The sequence below is a fragment of the Brassica napus genome, chromosome C8 (genome assembly GCF_020379485.1).
Source record: "Brassica napus cultivar Da-Ae chromosome C8, Da-Ae, whole genome shotgun sequence".
In the NCBI taxonomy this organism is placed as follows: domain Eukaryota; kingdom Viridiplantae; phylum Streptophyta; class Magnoliopsida; order Brassicales; family Brassicaceae; genus Brassica; species Brassica napus.
The window spans coordinates 43,587,990-43,600,424 of NC_063451.1; the positions used below are offsets into that span (position 1 = coordinate 43,587,990).

The 12,435-nt window shown below is 35.7% G+C and overlaps 2 protein-coding genes across 3 annotated transcripts; one reads left to right on the forward strand and one right to left on the reverse strand.

The window, feature by feature from the left end:
• Positions 1-2,741: 2,741 nt before the first annotated feature.
• On the forward strand, positions 2,742-8,065 carry LOC106415060 (E3 ubiquitin-protein ligase RKP). 2 transcript variants are annotated; one of them, XM_048765069.1, is made up of 12 exons: positions 2,793-2,994; positions 3,061-3,093; positions 3,181-4,740; positions 4,823-5,638; positions 5,726-5,886; positions 5,967-6,105; positions 6,194-6,277; positions 6,370-6,651; positions 6,734-6,865; positions 6,964-7,163; positions 7,238-7,442; positions 7,517-8,065. In XM_048765069.1, the coding sequence occupies exons 3-12, from the start codon at positions 3,250-3,252 to the stop codon at positions 7,835-7,837; spliced, it is 3,831 nt and encodes a 1,276-aa protein (XP_048621026.1). In that variant the 5' UTR covers positions 2,793-2,994; positions 3,061-3,093; positions 3,181-3,249; the 3' UTR covers positions 7,838-8,065. The 2 variants fall into 2 exon arrangements, with proteins under 2 accessions (XP_013711130.2, XP_048621026.1); XM_013855676.3 differs by lacking the exon at positions 3,061-3,093 and having other exon boundaries at positions 2,742-2,994.
• Positions 8,066-9,055: 990 nt separating this feature from the next.
• LOC106414212 (elicitor peptide 6) lies at positions 9,056-9,988 on the reverse strand. Its single transcript, XM_013854902.3, has 2 exons — positions 9,663-9,988; positions 9,056-9,419 (listed from the first exon to the last, which is right to left on the reverse strand). The coding sequence occupies exons 1-2, from the start codon at positions 9,852-9,854 to the stop codon at positions 9,324-9,326; spliced, it is 288 nt and encodes a 95-aa protein (XP_013710356.1). The 5' UTR covers positions 9,855-9,988; the 3' UTR covers positions 9,056-9,323.
• Between the last annotated feature and the right edge of the window lie 2,447 nt (positions 9,989-12,435).

The following is a 12,435-nucleotide window of genomic DNA, read 5'->3' on the forward strand; positions in this document are numbered from 1 at the left end:
TTTTTTCCTCTATAACAGAGGAACTCTATAATAGAGGAACTCTATAATAGAGGTGAGTTTCTCTCCAATGTATTTCTCTATTTTTTTCTCTATAAAAGAATATTCTTAAAAGATTCTTTTTTTATTTTATAAATAACATATAACTTATAAATATTGCAAATTAACCCATTTATTATAACTTTTAATTTTTTTTCATAAAATTGCAATATTATTTAAATTAAACATTTTATTACAAATGACATTAGAAAATAATAATAAAACAAAATAGACATTATCTAAACATCTCATTACTATATTTTCCCATAAATGGTCAATTAATGCATTCCGAAGTGAGAAATGAGCTTCTTTATCTTTAATTTTTCTGAATCAACTTAGAAACTCTTGGAACCGATTATCTTCATCATCTGGTATTTGGACTTCTAGTGGTGGAGCTTCTCTTCCAATACACTAGAAGAAGGAAATAAACAATTCTTAGAGAACCTAAAGAAGTCAAGTGAACAAAGACAAACATCAGTTAGAGATTCAAAGACAAAATTTTGCTTTAAAACAGATGAAGGAAAAAAAAAATTATTTTGTGACGTAAATTCCATAGAAGATCCAAATGTCCGTGAACATTTCCAAGTAAAGAAAGCACATATTTTACAAAAGCGCAGTCACTAGCAACAAAATCAGCAAACTCCTCCTCCACCCACGTCATTTGAACAATATTTTAACAATTTTTGTGGATTCGGAAGTAATTTACCGGAGTATTAAGTTGTTTCAACATGTTGTATTGATTAATATTTAAGTATTAAGTTGTTTCAATATTTATGTTTAATTTTAATATGTTATCAGTATGTAAAATTATGTTAAACTTTTAATAAATAAATTTTAATTAATAGTTTTAATTATCAATATAAAATTTTAGATATCATTCATTAAATAAAAAGTCTGACTTTAAAATAAAATAATTAGTATGTAAACATAAAATAATTAGATATCTTTTTATTTATTTTATTTATATATAAAAATTAAAAATTAGTATGTAAACAAAAATCTGTGCATTTATATGTAAAAATTGTATTTCTTCATAAACATGTATTTTAGTTATAATCACAAAAGTTAAAGGACTATTTTGTAAATAAAAAAGTACATCTCTATTATAGAGGAATGCTATTTTTTCTCCTGAATATAGAGGAAAAAATAGCAATCTCTATTATAGGGAAAGAAATAGAGGTGGGTTGGAGTAGATTTTCCTCTATTATAGCATATAGAGGCAAATATAAGGGTGGGTTGGAGATGCTCTAAGTATGTCAGTATTCGTCTAAAGTAAATATGTCAGTATTTGTCTGACCATATTTATATGCTAATATCCTCAGTCAGTATGTTTCAAGCTCTTTTATATGCTAATATGGTAAGTAAGTATGTCAGTAGTATTCATCTGACCATATTAGAGCATCCGCAACGGTGAGACTCATTGGAATCCTTAGCGACAAGGGCATTTCAGATTAATCCTGGATATTTTGGATTTAAAAAAAAAAAAAAAAAAGACGACCATTCACGAGCCGCCACGTAGTCGTGGGGACCCGCAAATAGTGCAAGGATTCACTAAGAAAGAGTCTTTATTTATGATTTTTAAAGATTGAATCCTTATCTTTTGATGGGGCCTATTGATTATTTAATTATTTTTTTCCTAAGGACTTCTACCTAAGGATTCCCATTGCGGATGCGACCATTATGAATATTGATCATTGAGAGTTGAACCCTTCTGAATATGTTTTGTATCCTTTATGAACGTGTTTTGACGGCATCATGAATCAATTCACAATATGTCATCCATCATTTTACTTATTTTTTTCAATGATTAACATATTATTGGAGAAGCATATGACCCATTTTTTCACAAAAAGTAGCATATGACTCAATTACAAGAAAAAATATTGGAAGAGGAGAAGGAAATACCATTCTGAGAGGTGTGTATGACGTCAGCGGCGTATTCTATCTAGTTTATTTAAATAGTTGAAGCGATATCATTTTATAAAACTGAAAGTCAGCTAAACATTTTAGGTGATATAAACTAGTTTCTTTGTTTCACAAAGATGGTAGTTTTGAAGTTTTCACATATTTTAAAAGTGAATTGTAATTATACCCAGAATAACTATATTTTAACACATAATTTTAAAAGACAAAATATTAATATATAATAATTTTCTAAATTAATATGGAAAAAATAGAGAAAAATATAAATTACACTAAAAACATAAAACAACTATTTTTGTGAAACAAATATCTTTGTTAAATTGCGATATTTTCTTACAAATCGAAATGAATAACAGGTTTAAGAAACTGTTAGGCTTGAAACAAATAAATAAAATTAGTTATTCTATGCCAATTTTAATTAAAAGTAAGAAGGTTGACAAAAAATAAATTTAGAAGCAAGAAGTAACGTCAGCGCAAAAGAATACGATTAGTGTTTTTACTTGTTTGCAATTCTTTAATTTGATTAAGAACACGTAAACAAGCCACGTGTACCGAAGAAACGTAAGAAAATGTCCGCATCCGTAGACTTTTCCTCCTCCGGTCGTTAAAAAAAAAGTTACAGCGATCAAAATCACAAACACAAGACGCCGCCGTGACCGTGGATTTGAAGACGTCATCATCCACGTCATTAACACCGACACGTGTCAGTGGAAGACCCGCATGCCAGACGATTCATTGGCTCGTTCGGTGGTAGCCTCCGGTCTCTCTGATTCCGTAGCGCTGTTTCTTCTTCCATCTCCTCTCTCTCTATTCCCCAAACATTTGGGCACAGAAGAATCTCTCTCTCTCTCTCTCTCTCTCTCTCTCTCTCTCTTCCAGAAAGAAGAAAAATAGAAAAAAATAAAAAAGTCTTGTCCTTTTTTTTATGAAATAGCAATTGAGAAAGAAAACCCTAGCACGACTCCGCCGTCTCAGGATTCATCTCGTCGCAGATTTGGTGGGTTCATCGTCTCGAATCGGCTTTCGATTTCTCCGGTGAGTTTGAATTTGGTGATTCGTTTTATCTGTTAGAAATTGAATAGCTTTATGGGTTTGTTGTAGATAGCTGTTTCGTCCACCGTATCTGGTAAAGTTGTAAGCTTTATGGTCTCAAGAGTATCTCACTTCTTCGTAACTCTTGTTCGATTTGGAAACTGATGCTACTTTTGTTCTCATCCACAGCTTGGTTGTGTTGAAGAACAGCGTTTGAGTTAAGGTTATTAGGAGTCATTTGCAACCTGTCAATGCCATATGGCTGAAGACAGCCTACGGGTTGGTGGTATGATGTCTTCTGGTTTAGCCGTTTTGCTGAACGGTGAAGACGCCAAGGAGAGTTCGTCAAAATCTCGTATTGTTCCGCATTTTGATTATTCCCTTCACCGCCCTCTAGAACGGACCATCGAGTACATATTCGGTCTACCAGAAAAGTCAGTTGCTCCACTGGACGGTGGCAAAGTAGACAGTAGCGTGATTCGAGCCGTGATCAAGAATCAATTCTCCAAGCTTCATTGCGAGTTAGATGCTTCGGTGAGTCGTAGAGAAGGAATCTCTGTTGTGAGTCACGGCGTTGGACCTTCTGTCGTTGCCCTCGAAGATTACAGCATATGCGGCGAGTTCAGGATCGTGAAGCCGCCTCTTGTCTTAGAGAGCTTAGCGCTCTTCAGCAGCGCCAGGGCCAACGCTTGTATCTGGAAAGGCAAATGGATGTACGAAGTGGCTTTGGAGACCTCAGGGATTCAACAGCTTGGCTGGGCGACTATTGCTTGTCCTTTCACTGATCAGAAAGGTGTGGGCGATGCTGACGATTCATATGCTTTTGATGGTCGAAGGGTGAGCAAATGGAACAACGAATCTGAACCTTATGGGCAGTCATGGCTGGCTGGTGACGTCATCGGTTGCTGCATTGATTTGGACTGTGATGAGATATCTTTCTACAGGAATGGTGTCTCCCTTGGGGTTGCGTTTACCGGTATTAGAAAACTCGGACCTGGATTTGGATATTACCCTGCTATTTCTCTCTCTCAAGGTGAGAGATGCGAGTTAAACTTCGGTGCTTACCCGTTTAAGTACCCTGTGGAAGGTTACCAACCTCTCCAAGAAGCTCCATCTCGAAGCTCTTTTGGTACAGAGCTACTACGATGCTTCTCGAGATTGCTGGATAGGCCGGACCGCTCGTTGGCTGATACGTTAAGCAGACTTAGGAGGTTTGCCTCCGTTGAAGAACTCTTCTCCCCAGTTTCCCGCGCCATATGCGATGAGTTCTACTACATACTCGAGCAAGACCGTTTGTTGCCTGAGTACTTAGGACGGGGTGCATTTCTCTCGTTCCTCTTGGAGATTTTCAGAACTCAATCGCCGCACGACTGTTCGAGTCTAGACAGAGTTCTTGATGTGCTTCTTGCGTCCCCGCTATCTCATCTGATATTTGCGCACGTGATAAACGCTCTTGCTTTTAGCTGCAAAACAGCGACGCTTACTCTGACCGAGTGTCCGTACTCGGGACCTTATCCTTATCTCGCGCTGGCTTGTCATTTGTTAAGACGGGAAGAGTTGATGGTGCTGTGGTGGAGATCTCTGCATTTCGAGTTTCTGTTCGAAGGTTTCTTGTCGTGCAGGAGCTCCAACAAGCATGACTTGCAGCAGCTAATGCCTGTTGTTTGGTGGCCTGGATCCTCTGAAGATATTTCCCATGAGAGTAGCATGGGCTTTACCATCTCTGCTCTCTCCGAAGCCATTAACAAGGTATGATAAAATCATTTTCTTTTGCTCTATGGTTATAGTGTCTGGAACATGATTAGCTAATTCTCTCTCTATTGGAATTCAGATTGAGGAGAAGCAGAGAAACCTCTGTCTCTTGGTCATACAATTCATACCACCCATATCGCCTCCCCAGCTTCCTGGTTCAGCATTCAGGGGATTCCTTCAGAACCTCTTATTAAAGAACAGAGGCGCAAACAGGAATCTAGCCCCTTCAGGAGTCACACGAAACTCAGTTCTCGTCTCTCTCTTCTCGGTTATACTCCATTTTCTGTCAGAAGGTTTCGAGATGCTGAAGAGTAGCGAAGAAGCTGTCCGTCACAACGTTGGTTTCCTTCACAGAGGTGGTCAGCAGAAGTTTCCGTTGAGTTTGTTTCTCAAAAACGATCCGCACCGAGCTGATATCACTAGGCTTGGCGGGCTGTTTAGTCATATATCGAAGTCCTACCCTACAGATGATGACCAAGAGGAAGAGATAATGCGGTGGGAAGAAGGTTGTATGGATGATGAGCATAACAGAGTAACTCACACAACCGAGCAGAAGCCGTGCTGTTGCATAGCCTATGATACTGATCTTACTAAATCCTCAAAGGACCGAGGAAAGAACACTGCGAAAAGTTCTCGTGGTCAGTGCAGCTCCATTCCGGAGAGATCGTCTCATGTTGCTGCTGAATGTAGTGGTGGAAGTTTCAGTGAAGAAATAGAGGACAAGCCTAGCACGAGTAATCAGTCTGACCTCCCTGACTTTGGTTATCGTCCAGTAAGGTTTATGAGGACTTCACTACAAGAGAGCAGAGTATCATCGGCTATACTAAGCGAAGAGGAACTGTTAGATTCTCTATTGCTATTATACCATATTGCTGTCGCTCCAAATTTTAAGCAGGTAAGTTTAGTGTTTTAGATTATGTTTCTTGTATGATACATGCCATATGCTTGAAAGGTTTGATTGAATGTTGTTTTTTTTGGTTAGGCATCATACTACATGTCTCAGCAATCGCAGTCGATATCGCTTCTTGAAGAAACGGATAAACAAATAAGAGAACGAGCTTCTGGTGACCAGTTAAAGCGCTTGAAGGAAGCTCGCAAGAGTTACAAGGAAGAAGTGATGGAGTGTGTTAGACATTCTGCTTGGTAAGTTTCACCTTTAATTCTTGGATCATTGTACATCAAAGTGTAGTGATGAAGAGATTTTAATCAAACTCTATGAATAGGTTTCGCATCTCATTGTTCTCTCGGTGGAAGCAAAGGGGAATGTATGCGTTGTGCATGTGGGTTGTTCAGTTACTTCTGATTCTCAGCAAAATGGATTCTGTGTTTGTGTACATTCCAGAGTTCTACCTTGAATCTTTGGTAAATAGTTCAATGCCTCCACTTTAGGAGATGTTTTTCAGCGAAATCCTTAAAACTTACAGTCTCTTTTGATATTCTTTTTCTGCAGGTAGATTGTTTCCATGTGCTTCGCAAGAGTGATCCTCCGTTTGTTCCATCAACAACCTTTATCAAACAAGGACTATCATCATTTGTATGCTTAAATCTCCCTTTTTCTTTATGTCTTTCTCTAGGTTAGTTAACAACTCTAACAATGGTCATTATGAATTCTTGGGGTTTTTCCAGATAACTTTTGTAGTAACGCACTTCAACGATTCAAGGATATCGAACACAGATCTTAGAGATCTACTTCTCCAATCGATATCTGTCTTGGTACAGTACAAAGAGTACATGGAAGCTTTTGAGAACAACGAGGCAGCTACTCGGCACATGCCTGCAGCTCTACTCTCAGCGTTTGACAACAGATCTTGGATCCCAGTCACAAATATATTTCTTCGTCTTTGCAAAGGTTCCGGGTTTAGCTCTTTGAAGAACGGAGAGTCTTCCTTTTCATCTACCGTCTTCCAGGTTTGTTTGATTTGATTTATAACGTTCCTACTTGATCCTAAGTTTGCATATTAGATTTTTGATTCTCTTGGTTTTGGTTTAGGCTCTTTTACGAGATGCTTGCATCAATGATGGTGAACTACTCTCTACTTTTCTTAACCGGCTATTCAACACGCTGAGCTGGACCATCACTGAGTTCTCCGTCTCCGTGCGAGACATGCAAGAGAAGTATCAGGTTCAGATAATAATAAAGCTTGTTGGATGGATCATCCTTTGTATCGATCAAGTTTACCAGTTTTTTTGTTTAAATTCCTCTTTTGTCTTTATGTGCAGGTAATGGAGTTTCAGCAAAGGAAATGCTGTGTGATATTTGAGCTTTCAAGCAATCTCGCAAGGGTCTTAGAGTTCTGCACTTTTGCAATACCACAAGCCTTTCTTTCTGGGACTGACACAAATCTCCGTAGGCTCACTGAGTTGATTCTTTTCATCTTGAATCACATGACCTCTGCAGTAGATGACGAGTTCTTTGATCTGTAAGTTCATTAAAATAAATGTTCTAAACGCTTGAAGTGTCACTCAGTTAAACATATTTTTTTCCTTGGGCCAGGTCACTTAGACGGCAAGGACAACCTTCAGAGAAACTCAGCCGAGGGATCTTATTAGCTCCTTTGGTTGGTATAATCTTGAATCTCTTGGAAGCTAGCGAAGATTCGAAACAGAAGCAACAGCATGACGTAGTTGGCCTTTTCGCAAGCATGGACTGTCCTGATACAGTCTATTGCGGGTTTCAATACCTCTTGGAGTATAATTGGGTACGTTAACCTCTCTTAAATCTTAGTCTCTTACCATGTTTGCTTTCCTTTACCAATCAAAATATGTTTTTCAGGACGGTTGTGTAAGCGGGGATGACGCGTATGTGAAGAAACTCGGACAGCTTGCGAGTTTCTTGAACCACCTCGTGAACCGAGCTTCATCACAGGAACCTGCGAGAATCGAAGAGCTGTTCAACAAAGACGCGACAGATTTGGATGACAACACGTGCTGTATCTGCTACGCGGGCGATGCTAATGCGATGCTTGTTCCGTGTTCACATCGGTCATGTTACGGTTGCATAACTAGACATCTCCTCAATTGTCAGAGATGTTTCTTCTGCAATGCTACGGTTATTGATGTTGTAAGAGATAACGAAGAAGATGATCACAGATGAAGCTCAGGGTAGTTGCAGCAGCAGATAACACAGAATAAAAGGATTTTAGGTGGGGGAGGAAAGAAAGAAAGAAAGAAAGATTATAGTATAGGATTATGAATAAGACCAGATAAAAACAAATGTCTGTGATAATTTTGTATTACCTTGGATCTGATGTTTACTGCTAGGCTTCTTTCTTCCTTTTTTTTCTTGTATATATGAGAATGAAAATGGAATTTTTTTTAAGACACAATGTTTTGATTGGTTTCTTACTTGTTGAGCAGTGATTTGAAAGTGCCTATCCGGTCGGTAACCTTATTGGAAAATTCTGCTCAAGCTCGAAAGAACCAGCAACTACGCACATTTTGGCCGGTTCTTGGTGTCAGATTAAACAGTAATCTTATTCCTTTTTTTTAAATGATTATCACTTGCAAAGAATTGAGTAATGCACGAATAAACATCCTAAGTATATAATTAGCTATAGCAACTAAAATTAACATGCTGGTGACATGCACGGACAATAAAAAATATTGCAAACTACAGTTGTTTTTTTCGGTAGATTTTTGTATTGAACTAATCATTTACATATTTATATAAATTTGTGAGAATAGATTTTGATCCAAACTGGAAACTCGACCTCATACATTAAAAACAGATTCAATTATAAGATCAGTTAAAAGAACTTAAATACAACATAGACTTTTGTGTTGAATGCTATGATTTTTGAATAAAGACTAGTATTTTTACAACATATATATGCAGTGGCAAAGCCACAGTGTGGGGCATGTGCCCCTGATGACTTTTTAAAATTACATGTAAAATTCTTAATAACTTCAAATTATGTTTTCATTATTTTCATTCAATTTGGTCTTATTGTAAAATCTGAATTTATATTAAAACATAAGAACTTGGTCATTTGGTTTTAGCTTTATATGGACTAGATTTTTTTTTGTCAAAATGTTTACTTTCATATTTTTAAAAAAATAATAAATATAACAAAACAATTGTTGACACTACCTAAACAATAATCACTGAACCATAAACCTAAATATTAAGTATTTTCGATTAAGTGTATTTTTGGAAAATAATATCAAATTTATTGCATTTTAAACAATTGGTGCAAAAGAATTTGCGGTTCATTATGACAGTCCAGTTTCCAAGTTATCATTTTTGAGATGATTTGTTGTTTAATTTAAATCAGTTACTAACTTGAACGTATTTTTATCGGCCGAAAGTTCATTAATATAGAAAATAACACATACTTTGAAAAAGGAAAACATAGTACAATCAGAGTATCAAACTCCTAAGGAAAGACGAAAGAATAACACAGATGATAACAACAGAAGGATCCTATCCTATACATAAAACAAACTTACGATTAGTAAATCGCTCACAAAAGAGTCTACCAAGTTTTGTTTTATTTCAAATAAAGAAACCCAACCGCTCACAAGAAGCAAACATAAGTGAGTTTTAAACACAAGGACATAAGTCTTTAAGAGTGTCAGAATCAGTTGATCTGACCAGGTTGTCCTGAGCTGTAAGGCGGTCTTGGTCTCCTTCTTGTCAATCTTGCAACCATCGCCATAAATCCCGTTTCTTGAACCTATATACATAATTATGACTTCTAACATCAAATTCAATTAGGGTTTAATTCCTAAATTATATAAATTCTCGAAGTGATGAACTCGTTTCAGCTCGTATTCTTAATTTGTATATTTAGCTTCCTAAACAGTTTTGCTCCGGATTCCCTTACTAATCTCACTTGATTGTATTATTTATATAACTGATTAACATAATCCATAGGAAACAAAATGAGCAGATCATATTGAGAATAAAAAGAGCTTACAGTTTCAGTTCCAGGGTCTTCTGATGATGATGAAGATGGTGGTATGGATGATGATTCAAGACCAAGGCACTTCAATATGGCTTGAACAGTTTTGTGAAAGGCAGAACATGGAGAGTTGAGAAGAGGGTAGTAAACTTCCTTTTCTTCATCTTCTCTTCTATAGCTTCTCTTTTCTTCTCCATTAACTTCCATTTTTTGTTAGCTCTCTTCTCTATTAAATTTTCTTTCGTCTTCTTCTTCTGCTCAATGCATTAAAGTATTGTGTCTCATTTGACCTCACCTGCTTCTCTCTGTGTTTTACACACACACCCTACCTTCATTTAATACCTCCTGTTTTTAACCTTTTTATTTATAAATTATTTTTTATTTAATGATTAAGACAATTATGATGAAAATTCTTTCTTCTTAACTACACTGAGGTTCCAAAACCCGTAATATTCTCAGACTCAAAATTACATTATTTAATATTAGTTTCATCCCAAACATCACTTGTAATTTCTAAGTCTTACAAATAGTATTTTTCAGTTGAATTATCAACATTTGGAAACTAGGGTGAAGTTCAACTAAACCGTAAACATTTAAACGGATAAAATTTTGATTATGTTAATTTTTTATATTAGAAAGAAGCAAAATAATTTGACCATTTAGAAAATAAAGCGTAATTTACTTAAATAATTGTTACATTAATGACTAGTCAGGCTTGTAAACTAAAATACATCAAACCAACGAAGAATAAAAAAAGGGCAAATCTCCGAAATATCACTTTTTAAAGTTTATATCACAAAAATAGCATTCAAAAACTAAAATGACCAAAATAGCATTTTATCTTTTGAAAATTTTAATTTTTTTATTTTTCAAAATTTGAAATCTTATCCCCAAAACCTCATTTCTAAACCCTAAACCCTAAACCCTAAACCCTAAACCTTAAACTCTAAACCCTAAAACCTAAATCTTAAACCCCACCCTTTAACTATAAACCTTAAGTTTGTGACTTTTGATAAAACATTAAGTGCTATTTTTGTGACTTTTGACCTTGAATACTAGTTTGGAACAAAAAATTGATTTAGTGTTTTTTTTGTTTTTTTCTCATAAAAAAAACAGATCTTATCTTATATTAAAAAAGGAAGCCAAATCCAAACCAACATGAAATAGAAAATTGGATTATAGTGCATTCTAAAGATAACAATAAAAATATTAATTAGATTATATATGAAATATTGGGTTAATCTAAAATAGATGTGTAGCGAACTCAGAGGGCTTTGTCTTCTATTGTTCATAATTTTGCTTATGGATCTTTATTGTTGTCGTCCTCTTTACCTCTTTGAACTCTTGAACCAAGGTTCCTTTGGCAATAGATGATGAGTCCTCTCTTACGAAAACACAAATAAATGTTCGTATTTATTATTCCCTCAGTCATTTTGTTTTGTCTTCTTTTGTTACAGCCTAAAAATAATAATTATTATTCTTGCGTAGGACATCCTTTTATATTTTATACTATTTGAGGTTAGAAATTTAGCGTCACGACTGATAGACTGTGATTAACCCGAGGTTCTTAGAGTTGAGTTTTTAGCGGAAGTTAAGAAACTGTTTTTTAATTTTTAACTAAAAAAACTAAGAACCGGTTTTTAAAGTTTTTATTTAAGAACCAGTTCTTAATTTTTTTAGTTAAAAGTTAAGAAACAGTTTTTTAACTTTCGCTAAGAACCCCGTACTAAGAACTCCGGGTTAATCGTGTTCTTATAATATTGTTTTTACTTGGTCTTGAAAACTATTGTCCTTCTCGTCTCTTTTCACTTGTCTTTTATCATTTCTCGAACCAAATACACTCATATAAACTAGTTTAATTCAAAGGATGATGCAATGCTAAGAATGTTGACAAGTTCTACCACATTCTAAAACAAATGCTAATTAAATCTATACTTTAACTTGACCATGGAAGAAGGACGTTTAGGAGTTGTTATGATTCTTTTAAAATAGTATAATTACGTAAGTGTGGTAGGAGTCAAACTAATAACACCAAACTGTGTGTAATTTCGCGTTTCTTGAACCGTTGAACGATAAAGTATGAAGCGTAGTTGCTTTACATAAACTAAAGTAACTGTGTTAAAATCTTATCGGATTTAGAGTATGTTCCATGCATTTCGTTCCTTTCTCGTTCCTTTCTCGTGCATCTCCTCTCTTTTATGTCTGTTCTGAATGTTATAATTTATAAACGAATATTCTTTATGAACTTTTCCATGTTTTGGATTTTCTTTTCTTTGTTTCGTCCCATCAACTCATCATTAAAAAGTACATTGGTGGTTAAATAATGTTATGATATAATTCGTACCGGCCATATTCATAGCGTTCCCTGTATGATGAGTTTCACCCATGTTGATTTGTACTTGCGTTCATTGATTATATGGTGAATAAGTTGATGTCTATAATATCTTGGCGTAAACTGATTAGAAGATACAAAATTGTCTCAACGTAATGGGCCGTGAGGCGATTAATTGTTTGTTTGTAACTTTTATGTTAGATTGTATTTATTCATGGAACTTGTTCACAATCACATGCAAACATGTCAAGTCATGTTTTCTCAGATTGCCAGAGACAGTCAATTGATGGAATCCTTGAGGTTTCTAAGAGGTCTGCAGAGGCATCTGGTCGGCATATCAGTATGGAAAAATCAACGCTCTACTTAGCCGGCCTTAGCAATGATGCTAAGCAGGAGGTACTCAGCCATTTTACTTTTGCTGCTGGTGATCTCCCTGTCCGTTACCTTTGGTTACCA